Below are 19,539 nucleotides of genomic sequence, written 5' to 3'. Positions count from 1 at the left end.
GCAACTTTACACCAAAAGGATACACAAAATACCTTTTTAATCATACAACAGCATATGAAGTATGATCAGTTACCCACTTTTCGTTAGTCATACTTTTCAATGTAATCGGATAATATAAAGAATAACCTGATAATGACTAGAGTTCAAAATGGTCTAGACTACAATTAATCTAATGTCAAACTTAACTCATCCTTGAATAAATGTGAAAGCATATACGAAAGTTGAAGTGACTCAAATTGAATTTAACTCGATAATGAAAATGATCGGATTTTGAATATAACTTAAACGGTTAAACCGATATGATAATACGAAGTATGATCTAAGCTAAAATTGACTCAATATCAAACATGACTAACCCAGCAATTTCTCCATTTTAATTGATTGTTTTCTCTTTTCCCTTCTACTATTAAAAATCATTGGTAAGACTATAACAGTTTCTTAAGACTTTTAAGAGTAACAAATTTGAATTAGAATTGTTTTCTCAACTACTATTCAGGTGTTGAACGAGATAAAAAAGAAGCAAAAATTCATTCGATTGTTATTGTAGACTTTTTAAATTGTTGATATTTTTACTGAATTTTCTTCAATCTTTAAAGTGCTGATCTCACTTCCAAGAAACCCAAAATGGGGTGAACCAAAAAGCCAGTCAAATATGCTGTGGTAAGAACTATGAAGCAAACTGATGTACCTTCTTTGTTTTTTCATGTGATTAAAGAGTTAACTAACTGACTTTTGATATTGAATTGGGTTAATCAGGTTAATGCATTTACTGATTCGGAGTTTAAGGGTGATCCTGCTGCTGTTTGTTTACTAGAAGAGGAAAGAGAGAGTGAGTGGCTTCAATCAATTGCTGCTGAATTCAACATTTCTGAAACTAGTTATCTTATTCCTCTTCCTGTTTCTGATTCCTCACATCCTAGATTTCATCTCCGTTGGTTTACTCCAGTTACTGAGGTTAGACTTTCCGTCTCTCTCATCTCATTTTATGTACTAGTATTTTATGCACGCGATGTGTGGGTGAGTTAAATTGACTAACGAATTAGAGCTCTATTGTTATAGTTAAGGAAAGATATACTCATGTGGAATCTTGTTTCATTGGCCAACTAACTTTGATGATTACTCTTTCCGTTCTAATTTGATAGTTCCATTTTGGCTTTTCATAGTCAAACTTTTAAAACTTTGACCAAAAACTCACATTAATACATATAAAAATATAGTCATGTAATATATTGTTAGATTCATCTTAGATGTGTAGATTTATAATATCAATTTTTTTAAAAAACTTTTGTTAATATACTCCCTCCGTTTCTTATTTCTTGCAACATTTGCCATTTTTGGTTGCTTCACATTTCTTGCAACAAGTTTTTTTTTTCCTTTTATAGTAAGTTTTTTAAGGGTAATTTACCATATTACCCTTACTATAATCTGATAATGGCTATTTTCACACTTACCTAAAGCTAATTAATCTCTTAATCTGTTATCATCATTTAATCCTTCCCACCAAAAATCATCTAACCCTAACTCTCCCTATTTATCCAATCATCAACTTGAAGATCAACATTGTTCATCTTCCCAACTACTGCATTCATTGCCATCTCTCCACTGATGGGCGTTAGAACGGTCGCACATTCCACACTCATTCAAACACATTTATAAACAAACACCTCACAAACCAAGCACAATGATAAGTAAAAGTTCGGTCTACAAGGAACGGGGTATAATTGCTAAAGATCTTAACACTCAAGCTAATTCGAAGTCTTTTGTTGAAAGGGGTGTTCGTCAAGTAGACAACAAACTATTGTTCTATATCAAGTAATTAAAAGCGCTAGGGAATGGGATCCACTCGACCATGGCAATTAGGCAAATTGGGAGTAAAAGAGACAAGAGATAGCAAGGACTATATGTAAGACCAACCTCATGCAATTAGGAAAACAAGTCACACTACTAAACTTAGATCCCTCATTAGTTTAGCAATAAGAGATACATAATCAAATTGCAATAAGTAATGACATAATTAATCTACATTCCATGTCAAACTAAGCATAACATGCCATCAAGCTCCTAATTCAAGGGTAGCTAATCCTATCATGAAGAACTAACAAGCAATCTCATACAATCAATTTAATCACAAATCAAACATCAATATTTCTCCCAAATTTACTTAACTAACCATCAGGTTGAGCTTCACCCAACCCCTATCAAAGAGGACTACTCACAACTCATTTCAAGTGACATGCAAACCAAGATTAGGGTTCTAACTAGTTCAATAATTGGGGGAAAGTGATTAACCAATGATAGAACTAACATCCAACAACAAATTATCAAGAACTAAAAAGATTTAAATGACATGAAATAACAAAATGAAATCAGAAATTAAATAGAGAAAAGTGAAAGAAGTTACTAATTGAAGCTTCAAATGTTGAGCACAAATGTTGAATCTTGAGAATACTCTTTGAAACTTGCTACTACAATGATTAATTTGAGGATTTCTAAGCTAATATACCAAAGATGATTGTTCTAAACTAAGAGAAAGTTGCTAAGAACTATGCTACTGCTGTCTGTTTTAAAATGACCTAAAGGGGTAGTATTAATACTCCCCGAATTACATAGGTTAATTCATCAAAAGAAAACGGATTTCCAGCTAGCACCGCCCGCTACTCAGCTCGGAGCGCCCGCTCCTGAAATTTGAACGCCCACTCCTCTTGGCTTCAGATAGAGGCAGATTCGATGATGACAGCGAGGGGCGCCCGCTCCTACAAGAGTGCGTGCCCGCTCCCCTGTTCTTCAGTAGATGGCAGATTCAAGTTGTTGGGGAGGAGCGCCCGCTCCAAGGAGGGTGCACGCCCGCTCCTCCCTGCTTCATGATTGAGGCAGATTCTAGCACAGCAGCAGGAGCGCCCGCTCCAGATCGGGAGCACGCCCGCTCCTCACAGGGGCGGAGCTCCCGCTCCTACGTAGTTGCGCGCCCGCTCCTTCTATTCCAGAAGGTTGGCAGATTCTTGAGTCCTTGAAGGAGCGGCCTCTCCCTTCATCACTTTCTGCCTCTATTCTCAATCCATAAACTTCCTTGCTTTGCCTCACTTCACCTATACCTGCAAATTAAGTATACAAACACACAAGGAGGGGGTAAAGCCAAAATGCAACATTTATATACAAAATGGGGTTAGAAAGAGGGGAAAAGATTACAAAATCGGGTTAAATCACCACAATAAGTGGTCAAATAAACCACTTATCATCCACCTACCTTTATTAACTCCATGGCCACTATTCTCTCTCCTTTGCATATAAATTTCGTGCTCTTTTTTTTTCTGGGTCCTTCGTAACGCTAATTCTTCTTCTCATCTCTCCTGTTACGCATCCTCACCAATTTCACCATTTCACCTTTTCAATTCTTAGATCTGTACCACAATCTTTGCCAAAATGAGTTCCTCTAACCCTAACGACGCTTCCCTGTTCTCCTATGAGAATCTCCCAAAAGAAGAACAGAAAGACGACCTTGCTCCTGGGGCCACTAGGTACTTCTGTGAACGAGAAACTGGGAAAATCAAACCTATTTGTCGCGCTAGGTTGAGGCCTCTCTCTTGTAGGGTTGTTCGTGGTGCTAAGCTTACTGAATACATTTCCTCAGATGATGAGGCTAAGGCGAAGGCAGATCTGGTGATAAGAACCTTAAGAAGGGTGTTGAGGTGATAGATCTAGTAGGGGAGGTTGCTAGAGAGGCATCTGGGAAGGTTGTTGTGGCTGGGTCTAATGCTGATGGCCCTATTGAGTCCCTTGCAACTGTTGAGGTTACTGTTGTTGCCTCAAAGGTGGTTAATTCGAAGCAGCAAAAGAAGGGCTCTCTTGCGGGGATGAAAAGGGCCAAATCTGGGTTACCTGTTGATCTGGAGAATGTCGACGAAGGCTATCTTGCTTTTCTTAGGGAATCTCACCCAGAATGGTTTGCTGACAAGTGACCTTGCAGCGTATAACTCTTCTAACCCTTATTTTATTAAATTTGAATTGATTTTTGTTCATGTTTTAGCTGTCTCTTGTGGTTTGAGTCCCTAAAATTGAAGTCAGGTTCTATCAGTTGATGTTGTTAGTCAGTATGCAATTATGATATTGAGTCCCTCAATTATACGCTTACATAATACTATTATGATTTGTTGCATAATTATGATGAATATCAGTAATTCAATCTGATTAAATGTGGTTGAATAGATGCACCTAAGTTGAGCTTGTTATTTGCAGCCTTCATTTGTTTCAAAATTGGCCAGGGGAATGTCATGTTGATGAATAATGATCAATTTGCTTGATTGATGTTATTATGGTTTGAATCTATTGACCAATCCAGAATTGAGTCCCTATAATGTTCTCAATGACATTTAATAGAGAAAACAAACATGTGTGATGGTGGAAATGGGCATTTATTTGGTTTGTGACTGAGTCCCCCCAACTTCCTATACCTTGTTCTATTTTTGATCAAATGATGAAGGGACTAATTTGAATCATAATTGCTAGTGGTTGATTTGCTCCACTTTAGTTCTTTTGAACTTGGCGTAGAGGTTACATCATACAATAATTTTTTGATATAAGCATACCCTTTTTGATGGTTTCATCCCATTTGTTTTCAAAACCTTACATTCATGTGACATACCAATACGTGTAAAGAGTTTACAAAAGCTTTCTTCAATGTTTTAGTTACATTGATTTCAAAAGTAGGACCCCCCTAATTACATGACTGCCTCACATATGTTCAATAAGGATGATACAAAATACACATAACCCTAGCATAAAAAACATAACAACTTCAAAATAAACTACTGATTAAATAGCAAAATCTTCTTACCATGGTCTTTATAGTACTTCTAAGGTTATGTGTGGTAGTCAATGTGTGTAGTTGAAGGTCCCCTTCACCCTTTCTTCAGTCAGCATCTACTTCCATGTATGCTTATTCCCCTGTTGCTTGTGATGTTGGGATAAACATAGTGTCCAGATAAGTCACAGCTTGGTGTATAAGTTCCCTTGGAACATGGAGATGCTTTGGTAGAACCCCTAATCTGTCCAGCTTTTTCTTCTTCATATGTGGAGGTGGGAAGTTATTTCCACCTTGCTTTTTGAGAATTTGGATCATAACTGACTGTAGTGTTAGCCAATTGTGCTTATTGGCCCTTGGCTCAAAAGCATTGTATGCATTGATGACTTCCTTAATTAAGTCATCCAAATTGTTGGGGAAGGATTGGTATTGTAGGGATTAAATGACTTTGAATAACCCTAGGTCTAAGACATTCAAGTGTGCTGGCTGGTACACCATTTCAATGTTGAAACCATTTACATGACAAGTAGCATTGAATTCCTCATCTTTTGGAATCTGATGAGGCCTTGCATTATCCCATTGGATTTTGATATTTTTTGGTAAATTGTGTGGCCATTGTTGATGTATTGCTGGAATGATGTGTTCCATCAACATGTTTCTGATTGCATCTTTGTTCACATTCTGCACAACCTTTGTTTCCATTGTTCCTGCATCTCTGTTCTTGCTTTTTTTCTTTGCCATCTGTTCTGTGACAAATGGAAATATTCCATACTTGCCATCATGCAACAAAGTCCCATTCCTTGCATACAATGGTTTCCTTATCATAGCCATGAACATTGCCTTCACTTTAAATCTCTTTGATTGTTGGCACCTGTGGGGATCTTCCTCTTTGGGTAGCAGATAAAACCTTCTTGTTTCTGGGTTCAAATAAAACCATTTTTCATCTATATGAATAACTTGTTGTATATCTACAAATTTTGGGTCCCTATGAGATGGAACTGGATTGATGTGACTTAATACCCACTTCAACCTTGCAACTTTGTGGTTGGAAGTTAAAGCTCGGTGGTTTGTACTTGTGTGAGTCATCAGTCTTCCCTTCTTCCTTAATACGTGAATTGTAGAATGTGAAACATTCAGTGCTCCAGTATAGCTTCTCTTTGTTGTCCTCTTATATAGGGGGACAGATTGTAACCACTCATCAGAATATTCTTTGGGTTTAGGCCTTGTTCTGCCAAGTTTCTTTTACCTGACATCAATGACATTCCCGTGGGCAATTTGTTTCTTAATGTCTGCATGTAACCTTGACATTGTTGATCCGTGAATGTTGAATTTCCTTGCTTGTTGGGATAAAAACCCCCTTGGAATTTAACCCCCTTGCATCTGTAATAGAATTGCATCTACAATTTGCCTTTTCTGCTCCATGGTAAGGTCTCTCCTTTTCTCTCCTTCTTGGTTGGCTTGCTGGTTGTTTAAAATCTGTGAGTATGCCCATTCTACATCATATTCCTGATTTGAATCAGTGCTTGTCTCTGTAGAATCACTCCAATTATGATATTCTTCTTCCCCCAAATCCAAAAATATCTTCCACATCAATATCCATTGGCAGATGCTAACTTGTTTACTTAGGTCTGAAGTTGGTGATGAAGTGGAGGATGCAACTTTTTGGACAACTCGAACTGAACCAGCCTTTTGAAGGTGTGAAGATGATGATGCTGCCCCTAATTTAGCACTAATTAGATTTAGGAAGGTAGTTTGTAGGTGTTTATGGTAGGATTAGAAGGTAATTAGTGCTAACTTTTGATGTTGAAGATGATATGTATTCATTAGGAGGTAGAGAAAGTTGTGTAAAAATTTGGATAACAATGGTTGTCTTTTGAACCTTTTAACCCTCTTTTACAATTGAAAAGTAAAAGGAGGGAAAAAATTTGGAATGAAAAAGTTGGTTTTAAAAATTTGGTGAAAATTTGGGAGGGAAAAGTACACCCTCCCAAAATCAGATCATGTGAAATTTTAAAAAAAAAATTGGTGGACCCAACAAACTTCCCTCCTTTTTAAAACTTAATCATGCAATTAAAGTTGCTTTACCCCCTTAAAAGTTTTGACTTGGGAAGTGTGCACCCCCTCTTTGTTGCAAGAAATAAGAAACGGAGGGAGTATAAGTAAAGATATTGATGGTCAAATGAGTATATTATAGACCGTGTAAAATCAAAATGGGACTATCAATTGAAATGGAGGGAGTAATAGTTAAGGAAAGATTTAGTCACGTGAATCTTGTTTAGTTCGCCTCAATCTATATTTTCATTTAAACTTTTATGATTTTTACATACTAGTTCCGGTAATTAAATATGTATTTGTGAGTGAAACTTTGAATGAAAAGTGTTGCAAGTAGAGGAAAAGAAAAGGAAGTATTAGAGCATTGTATGTACGAAGTACCATCCTCGCTCTTTTTTTTTTCATTTGATTGGACCTTCTCAAAACGAGCCATTAAGTTAAAGCATATTCATGATCGGTTGCACTATGTATATGGTACAACTGATTGTACAATAGAAGTTCTTTTGTTATACCCGTGGGAACGTTCATAATTGTTATGAACCATAATGCTTTGTTAAATCTTTTGGCAAGAGTTTCAGTCAATCGCAATTAAATTTGAAAATAATGGAGAAAAAAATGGTTGGATGTTAGAATGATGCCTTTGATCAGAATTTCTTTAAAAGATGAGATTGTGGAAACTGCTTGTTGATCTTTTTTCCTAGTGGCTCATCAAAATTTTGTGATGGTGCATATATTTTGTTTCCTAGAAACTATGAACTTGTTAGCTTCTTGTAAAATGAGTGTGCAAATGCATTTTTGGTTCCTTAGATCTGAATTTATTATGCTTTTGTAGTGTGTACTCTAGGGAGACAAAGACAGGACAAAAGTAATTCGAATATGAAGATTATCTAATATCTAACTCCAATATAACAACTATTGTGAAGATTCTGAAGAAATAGTGTTATTGTATAGGATAACCTGCTTCATGAATGTTTTTCACTATGATGTTCTACATTGAAAAAAAAAACGGGTCATTTAAGAGCTGGAAGCACTTGTAACCAACATTGTGGTCGGCTGGTTCAAAGTGTGCTGATAGAACTGATCTACAATACTTATTTGCTGAACTTTGCAGGTAGAACTCTGTGGCCATGCAACCTTAGCAGCTGCACACTTTTGTTTCACATCCGGTTTGGTAAAGGAGAATACAATTGAATTTTTAACACTGTCTGGCATCTTGACAGCCCAGAAAGTGATTGAACCAAAAGAGTCTGCCTCACTTGTGTCTGATAAAGGTGAAGTGGAACAACCATTATTGATTGAGTTAGATTTTCCTGCTATTGCAACATCTGAATGCAGTTTAGATGAGACTTCGTCTATATCAAAAGTATTAAGTCCTGCTTCTGTGATCGACATGAAGAAGACTGCTTCAGAAGATCTCTTTGTATGTCCAATTCTGTTAATTTTCTCAATATAATTATAATAGGGGTAGTCCCATTTTGATCAGTATGTCAAAACATTGCATCCTCTGCTTGTCAAGGAGGCGGGAGTGAAATTTTTGCTATGTTTGGATTTCTCTTATTATTAGAAAGAAAAATGATTAACTTCTTAGTATTGTTTAGGTTGTCTTGCCATCTGCAATAGCCGTTACAGATACACAAGTTGACTTTGAGGAACTTAAAAAATGCCCTGGTCGAGGGTTGGTCATATGTGCTGCTGCGCAATCTGAATCTGGGTTCGATTTTGTTAGTCGATGCTTCTACCCAAAAAATGGCATCAATGAGGCAATATGCTTTCAAATTTGTGTGTTTTATTTCAGAAAGAGTTCATGCTTCTGAATTTTTCAATGTGTTGTGTTAGCTTATATGTATTGAGTTTTCTAATATCAGTTACTTGGTATATCCTGTCTCCGCTGTGACAAGTGTTTGAGTTTTCCAATATCTGAATAAGTAGTAGTCGTAGACTCGTAGTTCATCAAGTAAAAGGTAATCTAATAATAATTACTGCAGCTAACAGAATTTGCTTGTAATCTAGGATCCAGTTACTGGTAGTGCGCATTGTGCTTTAGCATACTATTGGTCCAAGAAGACAGGGAAGTCTGATTTTACTGCATACGCGGTATACATCCTACAACCCTAGCTCTAACACCCCCCCCCCTCCCCCCTTACTTGCCTTAATAGTAATCGCCATATTCTCCATCTTACTATCTGACTCTATCTTACTATTTGTAACAGGCATCATCTCGGAGTGGAGTATTGAAGTTGCACATAGATGAGCAGAAGAATAGAGTTAAACTCGGGGGAAAAGCTGTTACTGTGATGGAAGGCTCTATTGTAGTGTAAACTTGAAGGTGTCTGTCAGTTGAGCTGGATTATGAATGGCAGCTACTTGATGGCATTTGTATTGGAGATGTTTTATTTTCTTAAGCAATAAGATTCATAAGTTCTTGTGTCCACATGAGGTGTTGTGTGAAGGAATCATGGTTCCTTGATTATTTGAACATGTTGTATTGGAAATGTTGTATTTGAACATGTTTACATCAAAGGCATAGGTCTTGCTATATCCTATGCCTTTGATGGTTTTATGATTTGGTTTTTTTTTTTTTGTAATGAGTGGTGGACAACCAAACTCCTATCATAGGAGGGGTGGAGATTGAACCCAAGTCATTCCTGGGGGAGATGGAGGGACAAACCGTCCCTTCACTTCATGATCCTCACCAAAAAAAAATGTTGATGTAGACAAGATTTGATTCCAAAATTTTGATATTATCCCTAAACTAAGCTATTTAATATACACTTTGATTGTTTCATGTCAACTTGGCTTATTTTGGATATTATCCCTAAACTAAGGTACTTAATATCCACTTTGATTCACAACTTCGTTACCAAATAGTGCATATGAAAACTATCACACCACATTAAAAATAATGGAAATGAGGGTTAGCAAATTAAACAGCTTCCATTTATAAACATTTAGTACATCATTATTGAGATTGTATTGGTGTAACCCAAGTGACCAAACTCATACTCCAAACGTGAAATTAAAATTATTACATGTAGTTTGAAAGAAAAACAATAAAGAACTAAACCCAAGCCTAGATTGAACCAAATCAAAGAGTAAGAAATTATGTTGCATTTGATACGACCCTATCACAATTGCATTTTGAGCCTTCTTCCCTCCATTCACAAATGCTAGGCATGCCACATCGTTGGATATTGGTGCCATCGAGTTTGCTCCAAAAATGGTCCAGTTACCTCCTGTGGTTAGTTGCAGATCCACCTGAGGAACAGGCAATCCAACTCTTGTAGATCCCAAATTGCTAGTATTCAAGCATAGATCAAAAGGAGCAACCTTTTGAACTCGAGGAATCCCACGAGTAGCCTTCGCAAATTGTCTAAGTAAAGCCTTATAAATGTAGCTTTTGAGCGTAGTGTAGGGTGTGATCGTACTAAGCTTCACTAGGTTGTCAGATAAATGCATTCTCTCGATGAATTTGACAGCTTGTCCATTGATCGAAATACCCTTGAACCCAATATAGTGACCCAAAGCGTCCCTTGGGTGCTTTAAAAGTGGGGTGTAACTCAATAGTTGGGTGACATCCCTTCCAGGAGGGAGTAGCAAGTAAAAGGGACCTTCTCCAAAGAAGATAACTCCTTGATCCCCAAGGCACATCCCAAACTTTTTGGGCACTTTCGAATTAGAAAACTGTGATGCAAGAGAGAGAGATCCATTAGAAAGGCTAGCAAAGCCAGAAGAGCCTTTAGGAAGGGACTTTATGAGAGACTTGGGGAACATGACAAGAAGAACTTGTAGGTTGCTTTAGCAAAGGGATTGTGGCCATCAGTGAGCGCGATTGAAACATCAGTATAGGTTAAGTGAGATGAGGCATATGAATTGCTAATTGGGTTTGAAGGTGAGGTCAAACATGAAGATGTAGACGTGTGAAAGGACAAGGGGGTTGGTTTGGCCTCGCACTAGTGCATTGCTTTGCATGGCATGGAACCCTGGGGGATGCTTTCGGACAATGGTGCCATGAGAATGGCGACTCAAGGTCTATCACAAGTTTCTCTTTTTGGTTGAGAGTAATAATGTAGAGAAAAGTGGAAGAGTTTACTTGGGTTATGGGAGCAACTAATGCTTTGAATGATTGAGCTCCATGAACTCGAGCTGTAAGAGCGAGCAAAAGAGCGACTAGGTGAAGGATTTGAGCCATACTCTAGAAAGAAATGATCTTGAAGATGACCCAAATGGTGGGAATATAAATAAGGTGTTTCAATGTATCATAAATATAGTTCTTGTAATACTAGACTAATAATGTATGTAGCACCTATTAACCAGTAAATTACAAGTTTTTAAGACAATTTTAAGTGTTGACTTCTGATATTTAATGCAGAATTAAGAGTGCACACATAATGTGCACGTGCTGATTAACTGGATAACCCAAAATTTACGCCATTAACAATGTGCTAGCTCACTTAATTGATAATTTAAATACGTAATTGTATGCGTAACGAGAAACTTGGGAAATAACAGGTCTAGTAATAATATCATACCAATAGACATGAATTGTTTAATTTCTACAGAATTAGCTACTGCCGTTTACTTCTTAACAAGTACACTCTTTGCAACATCTATTGATACTAAGGTGCTTAAGTTGAGATGAAATTCATAGCTCAGCCAACAAGGCAGAAAAGGTCAAAACATAATCTGCGGCTGCACCCTTGTCACTGATGAACTTTCTTGGTCACATAAGATCTGTTTACAAGGACCAAAAGAACAAAGGTCTAACCAGCCTGCCACAACTCTAACGACCACGGCCCCTTCCACGACCACGGCCTCTGCCTCTTCCGCGTCCCACAGGTCGCCCTAAATTTTTGTCAAAAGGAACATTAATACAGCCCAACAGAAATGTTGTAGGTTCAGTCAATACTAATATATTAACGACCTCACCCCTCTCCCACCAAAAATAAAGGAAAAAAATAAGACATACCAGCAGCTGCCTTCTTAGGCTTGACTCTTGGAGCCTCCTCCACAAGTAGGGTTTCAAGGTTCAAGCTGTCAGGAAGAATATAATATCGAATGTTGTTCCCACGAACACTCAAGTGATCCATAGTTACTGGGTTTTTCCCCTTGGGTGTGAGTTTGACAGTCTTTAAATGTGTGTTCATGCTAATATCAACACCTACAAATCAGCAGTGGCAAATAAGGTCAGCGCATGGTGTAGGGACAAAGATGAGAAAGACTCATTAATCAAAGTAGATTACCAAGCAGTTACAGATTAAAATGTGCAAACAAAGACTAGTGGTCAGAGTAAGACAAAAGTTTCCATATTTTCTATAGCTATCTACAATTGCAAAAACCACTAATAACTTGGCTACCAACAATTTTCTCTCAGTTCAGCTCAGTATACAAAATGAAATTATGATTTCAGCCAAGAAAACTCAATTCACATATTTGTTGAAAAGAAATGATGCTACACACAGTTGATAAAGAGCTACTGTCTCTGGTGACAAGAACAAAAACAAGATACACACCTAAAAGGCTTAAAAAACAGAGTATGACCCCTTTCACTGGCTACATGGGATCAGCTACATGAACCAAGACTTTATCTCATTTACTCATTTACCCATCAACCATCATCCTCTAGGTATATATAATTAAGATAAAAGAGGCTCAGACATGCAAGGTAGAATAAGTATTCTCATTAAAAAAAAAAAGGTATTGGACTTGGGTATCAATGGTCTTCATTGACCATATGGGGGAATGCCTGTAGCGTTGGAAAATACGTTCAGATTGCAAATATAATATGATACGCAATTTGCTTTACATGAATTCTGTATATGTAACAGCGTAATTACATATCACTAGTTCAGTCTTTTAATCTTAGTAAATACATGAAACTCATTTGATTCTTGCACATTTTTTCAAAAGAGAAAAAATTTGACTAACTGAACAGAAAGGAAAATCATTACTCACTTAACCACTTTAGCACACTATATAAACAATAACCAATACAAATAAAGCCTGCGTGCCCACTATACTATCCACTTCATATCAAAAAGAGCACACAAGAATAATTTTTTGACTAAACATATTATTTGATTTGAAAATGACCCTATTTACTCAACTATCAAACAATAAAGATAAGAGGAGACCCAGCCTCAAATGCATCCCTACTTCTTCCTAATAATGTAAAATATACAGAAGATATGGAAAGCAACCAGGTAGAAGAGTGGTTAGCCATTGTCACTACCACTGTACGTCCAACATAGTATCTAATTGCAAAAGGAATACCATATTCTTCTAGGACATGATCATGTTATATAAAGGTGACGGTCAGAATCCAGGCAACATAACTTGCCTATTGTAAATCACTGCATGTCTCTCTTCAATCAGTCTAGTCACTTACCAATTTCCCCCTATAAATGTACTAGATCATGAACATATGTAAGTTGGTTCAGCGGTAAGATCCAGAACAAGCAGCCTCAAACAACATTCTCAGGGAAAGACGTAAAGATGAATTTGGTAAACATAGATTTGAGGCATTGAACAAAAACCCATCAACACTTCTACATGCAGTTGTGTTATCTGCAGTTCTGTACTTCTGACACATCAATAAGGTGCCAAAGACAACTTTGCGGGGTTCCTAAGCATTAGAAGTTTTATGTTTGGTTCAGGTAAGACAGTATATGGACACTTACTCTGTTAGTTATTAGGAATCCTTAACTTTGAGATAATGATCAAAGCATGTGATATACTGATTAAATATTTCTTATACCCCAGAGTTGCTCATTCAATAAAGCTATGCGAGCTTGTATTTTACATTGTCCCAAGGATTATGCCCCAAGGATTGAGCAACAAACAGATACTGTTTAAACTTTGGGGGGGGGGGTGACTATTAAGTAATTTTTGCAGAAGCCCTCCATAAGGCATAGGATAAAGTATTGTCAAGCACTCTAGCTACGCAAATCTAAGGGCTCGTTTAATTGAATGTAGGAATTACAAATTCCTTGGAAGTTTAATTCCCATGTAATTGAATTTCCTAGGAAATTCTAAAAAGTTAAACATAATTGGTTAACCATGGGAAGTTCCACTCCCCTAGGTCTCCCTAGGTAATTTCCACTTCCCATGAATTTGTCAACCAAACACCACAAAAGAATTTCAATTTCCCATATTTTTTTCGTCAAACAAACGACACCTAAGTAACTAGTAAGAATATGATGCTCATGAATAAACACTCTCAGTAGAAGGAATCAAGGTAAAATTATTAAAACGAACACCAAAGGAAAAGCAGAGTATACATGAATTTAGAGGCATAGAGAAGCTCTAATGAGAATGTGAAAAACATATAAACGTAGAGGTTACAGAACAACAGGTAGAGCAAAGAACTTATGGAAGGAAATGAATCAATATCAGGCTCTAGGGCTCTCTAAGGAAGCTACCCAGTCCCTCATAACAGACCCAAAAAGCCAAGGATCCTGTATAATAATATTCAGAAGCAAGGAAATATGAACACAGGCACACAGGTGGGATTTTAATTGATTGATTATTTCACTCATAAAGGATTGTGATATTCAATAATCAGTAAATTAGTTTGACACAGTTTTAGGCATGATACTCAAAAACTTGGGCATAAACCAACAGAGCAACAATCTTTATGAATTTTTGGTTGCTAATAAGTGTAAAAATTAAACAATAATATAAAAGACATACTGTGACACTCATATGGCAAAATTCAAACTAGTCTTTTTCTCCTTTTCTTCATATACAAAATTACCAACTGCTGAACTGTCAGAAATATCAAAGCCCTATGTCAACAGTTAATATTGATAGCTATAATGGACTACATTAAGATTAAATATTACATAGAAGTTGACTAATTTTAATAGCACAACTTTACACCAAGAGGATACACAAAATACCTTTTAGATAATACAATAGCATTCATATATTATTCTGTACACATGTACCTCATTTTTCAGTTACCCACTTTCACCTGCTCATATAATGTTTGAACTCATGCCAGCAACTGTTTCCATGCTAAGTCCAAAGCATTATCATTTCCAACAGCTCCCCCTACCTCTCTCGAAGTTCAAATTAAGCATCCTAGCTGTGGTTTTTCAGACATCTAGTTCATAAATCACCCCGCTCCCACCAAAAAAGGCTTGAGCATTTAAATATTCGTAATTTTGATACTTTATTTTAATCACTTGTGTTTCTGAAAGTAGCCTTTCTTCTAAATTAGATTATTTGTTGAACACATTCTTACTAGGTGACAATAGTTCTGTATATGTACAAGAAACAAGCTGGAACAGATAATTCTTATACACACCCCAGTGAAAGTCTGCCTAACAGAAACGCATAGCAAAATCTAACTAGACCACTACCTTACAAGTAAAGTGGGATGAAGCAAAAAATTAGCTGTTTAAACTATGGGGGATCATTTGCAAGCTGCACATACAAAATTTTCTATGTTAAGCAGCTAGTTCTGAATATGAAAATCGAAGTTGGAGTTGGAACAAAGACAGTAGATTTCAATACTTCCTCATCTAAGTTGTTTCCTTTTCTGGATGAAGAGTTATAAACTTGTTTTAGTTTGTAGTGTACTATATTGACTTTGGAAAAAGCTAGTATGTTGCACACCTTTCATTTGGAGGGAGGAGGGATATCACTCTGACAACAATAGTACTTCACTACTTCCACCCCCCCCCCCAAAAAAATACCCTAACCACACACCCCCTCCCCAAATTTATTTATTTTTTTTATAAAAGAGAACAAAACAAAAGAAAAGTGAGAAAAGAGCTTTAACCATAGCTTGATTTCCTAAATCATAACTAAAAATATTTCCAGATGTACCCAAATATGATACAATAACAGGAAACAGTATGCTGTCAGACTATCCACAGCCTGACAGTACCCATAATAATGAGATCATGAACACAGAACAAATATTTGCCTTCCAAATGCCAATCACGGAATTCTAAACTTGTTAAAGTCATTAAACAAACACTCACTCAAACTAGTAAACAAAGCAAGTGCTTTAGTTCATCTAAGAACAAATGGGAATGGGAAAGCCATAACTTGCACTTAGACACCTAAATTGACAAAATCAAATGAATTCACAAATCTAGCAAGTAAATGTTTTTTCAAACACCCAAAATATGCTTTCCATATCATATTAATTCAGCAATGTACAAACAGATCCATGCCATTGATGTTTTGACACATAATACCTTACTTATTCTACAGAAATTCAACCACACTTGCAACAAACCATCAATTACTCCCCCAAGCATTTTATTTCAAACTAAACTACACATTGACAGCGTACTTATTCTTAAGAAACATGTAATACTATACTATCACCCCCTAATTTCAAACTACTACACAACAACACAGCCCTTCAAGCTTGATCTATAAGCCTCTAATTAGAATACCTAACTCAGCTTGGAAGCATAATGCACTCAACCAAGATCATAAAGGCAAATCATTCTCAATTGAAAATCACCACGAACATAGAACATTCACATTGATTGTGAGCAACTACACATCAATGCCACACAAACAACCCCAAAAAATAGAGACCGTAATTTTTTGTTAAGCAGCATGAATTCACTGAATCCATCAAATACGGCGCAGAACATTGATTTCTAGAAGTAAATTATAAATAATGCAAACAAAAAATCACTTGAAACAATTAACAAAAACCCTAATTCATCGATTTAAGAGACAAAGAAAAAGGGAGAAAAACCTGTGATAGTTCCATGAACTACAGTGCCATTCTTGAGCTCAATGGAAACCGTTTCATTGTTCAATTTCATCAAAAACCTGTTCCGTTTTCAAATTATACAACAACAAATTCCAACGATTAATACCTAAAAAAGTATTCAAAAATTGCAAACGAAGAACAAGAAATACATTGAAAAATCAACAAAAAGAGAGAAGAAGAGATTACCTGACGAGCTTCATGGTGTTGATGAGAGAGAGGAGAGGAAGAAATAGGGTTTAAGGTGAAAATGGAGTCCAAGAGCGGGAGAGGGACTACGACTAGGGTTCAACTATTGAGTTATGGTTTAAACGACGCGCTTTGGTTTTGTTAATGAAGAGAGAAATGTGAAGCATATGATACCACAGTGGGCTCGATACTGGGCTTGCCTGGTTAATCCTTTCTTAAGCTTAGGCTTGTTGCTTTGTTTTAGTCCTCCCTCATTTTAGGGTGTGTCCATTATTCAGATTAAAATCGAAATCCAATTCAATCCAAATTTTATTATTAATTCAGATCGGATCTAAATTTTAAATCGAATTGACTTTGTTCGAATCCAAAAAAATCAAAATAACTGAAATATAAAAGCCTTATTTTATATAATAAGTATTATTAATATTAATCATGTTAAATTATGTTTATGATTATATTAATATTAATCATGTAAACTTATGTTTTCAATACTTGTATTAATCGTGTATAACTATATTTTCAAGAATTGAATTTTATTATTGCATTTTTATTTTTATAATCGCATTAGGCCCAAAAAATTAGCAAAGTATTTTAATTCGGATTGGATCCAAATAACTGAATTATAATTCGGATTGGATTTGGTGAGGAATTCGGATCGGATTAGATTGATAATTGAAAACCGAAATTTATTTCGGATCGGATTGGATTAGGACTAAATCCAAACCGAAAACTGAATGGAGACCCCCACCTCAATTCCCAATCATTCTCTATTAGTATGTACTCGTTGTGGCAATGCACGAGATGTAGTATAAAAAGTTGTGAAAAGGGAAATTATCTAACAGAATAGATCATTTCTTGCTATGGAGCATGTCAATTTGCGAACACAAAATTAAATCCTTTTTTTTCTTATTGTGAAAATATCTTGTTGCTTGATTGATATTGACTGAAGATTTTTTTTTTTTTTTTTATCTACTAAAAGTTTTTTTTCTTGCTTGATTGATAGGTTGCTAAAAGTGTTATAAATCAATAAGCATATTGATGGACTCTAACTCGATATAATATTTGCCACCTCCTCGTGATACCCTAAGTTGTTATAATCAATTACCATTATGGCACGTTATAATAAATTACCATTATAATAAATTACTGTTATAACGTGCCTAACGGTAATTGATTTAAACGGTACACCTAACTTGTTATAATCAATTATTGTTATAATGAATATTTGCCACCTCCTAGTTATACCCTAAGAACACTCTTACCAAAGAAGAAAAAAATCCCCTCCTCTCTCTCTCTCTCTCTCTCTCTTTCTCTCTCTCTCTCTCTGCCTTTCCCTCTCCTCCACATTTTATTTCTAAAGAAAGAATTTTTTTCATCCCACCAACAACAAACCCAAAAATTCCCTCACCACTCTCTTTCTTACTTTTTACTATACCCTACCATATCCTTTCTGTTACTTATTTTCAATTTTCATTTTATTAATTACTAAATCCATAATTTTTTCTACCCATATACTTGTCGATAAACAAATGTAATTTATTAATATTATGTCTTTAATTATTACAAACTAATTAAATAATAATGATTATTTTAACTTAGTTATGAATTAGTGAAAGAATTACTTGAAGAATTAAATTACGAATAATTTGCAAAATATGTAAGAAAGACACAAGTAATAAAAATAGAAATGCATTACAAAAAAAAAAGTGAAAGAAGATTGTGGTAAATGATAATAAAAGCGTCATTTAAAAAATAATGGAAGTAAAACAACAGCATAGCATCCTTCTCTCCAAGTATTTTTTAATGTCGATAGGACGTCGTGTTTGAAACTGAAAAGTCTCGTCATTATTTATGGTACCACTTTGTACTCGCTTCACCTCTACAACGCAGACGCGAAATTGGACGATTTGTTTCATAATATCTTCTTGTTAATTCAGCATTCGTATAAGTATCTCGTTCATTCTCTACTATCATGTTATAATACAAGCCTTCATAATGTCAGTATAACACCCCAATAATTCTCTCTTTAAACCTATGAATACCTTTAAATAAATACAAGAGAATTACTGACGTGTTACCGCCACGTGTTCAAACATTAAGACTAATTCATAATTTAGCAATGGAAAAACTAACTCAACTATAATAAAGTTTCAAAACCAATAAGCAAAACCAAATTAAGTCTTACAAGTTGGAACCATCAAGACCCTTATTCAAAACCCAGTTAATAAAGTAGTAAATAAATCAAATCAGAGTTTAAATAAGTTCAAAGCTTATGCAAAGAAATAAACTACGAGCAATAACCAACTCTCCACTCAAAATCCCACCACCTTGATGCAAGTCCAAACTATGCAAACACCTGTGATAAGTCTGCTCCCCAATATTACAAGTGTAAAGATTGGATCATTATAGGGTCATTGAATGGCGAAGGCCATGATCGAGAAAAAGACACACAAAAGCACGCAATCAGCAACGGTGAGTACACACAAGCTACGAAGTATAACAATAGAATTCCTAGCATGCTACTAATAATCAATAAACACACAACATTTTAATTATTGACTCACACATGATTCAACTATTAACATTACTAAGAGTTCTCTAATTAATACTGATTATTTTATAATTCATTTTATTTATTGGATTAAGCATTAGACAAGGTTGTCTCCCCATGCTCCAATTTGGAACACCAATAAAAATAAATAATAAAAAAAAACCCATGTCCTTTCGAAAACATCAATAAACATCTAATGGCAGACGG

General features: G+C 35.8%; 1 protein-coding gene and 1 pseudogene across 1 annotated transcript; one reads left to right on the top strand and one right to left on the bottom strand.

Annotated features, from left to right (window-relative positions):
- The first annotated feature begins 68 nt into the window (after positions 1-68).
- On the top strand, positions 69-9,281 carry LOC110694968 (annotated as a pseudogene).
- Positions 9,282-11,305: 2,024 nt separating this feature from the next.
- LOC110694965 (small nuclear ribonucleoprotein SmD1a) lies at positions 11,306-16,939 on the bottom strand. Its single transcript, XM_021872153.1, has 4 exons — positions 16,782-16,939; positions 16,578-16,654; positions 11,817-12,008; positions 11,306-11,692 (listed from the first exon to the last, which is right to left on the bottom strand). Exons 1-4 carry the CDS (start codon positions 16,793-16,795, stop codon positions 11,631-11,633), a joined length of 345 nt encoding a protein of 114 aa, XP_021727845.1. The 5' UTR covers positions 16,796-16,939; the 3' UTR covers positions 11,306-11,630.
- Positions 16,940-19,539: the final 2,600 nt, after the last annotated feature.

This window comes from Chenopodium quinoa, unplaced genomic scaffold (assembly GCF_001683475.1).
Source record: "Chenopodium quinoa cultivar QQ74 unplaced genomic scaffold, ASM168347v1, whole genome shotgun sequence".
Taxonomy (NCBI): Eukaryota; Viridiplantae; Streptophyta; class Magnoliopsida; order Caryophyllales; family Amaranthaceae; genus Chenopodium; species Chenopodium quinoa.
Note: the sequence above shows the minus strand (reverse complement) of the source record. Positions and strands in the feature narration are given on the sequence as shown.

Excerpts from the sequence above, each read along its gene's own strand:
- LOC110694965 (XM_021872153.1), bottom strand. Across the intron at positions 12,009-16,577 it reads AGTTCATGGAACTATCACAG|GTGTTGATATTAGCATGAAC; the intron begins GTTTTTCTCCCT and ends GCTGATTTGTAG. Across the intron at positions 11,693-11,816 it reads GCCTAAGAAGGCAGCTGCTG|GGCGACCTGTGGGACGCGGA; the intron begins GTATGTCTTATT and ends ACAAAAATTTAG.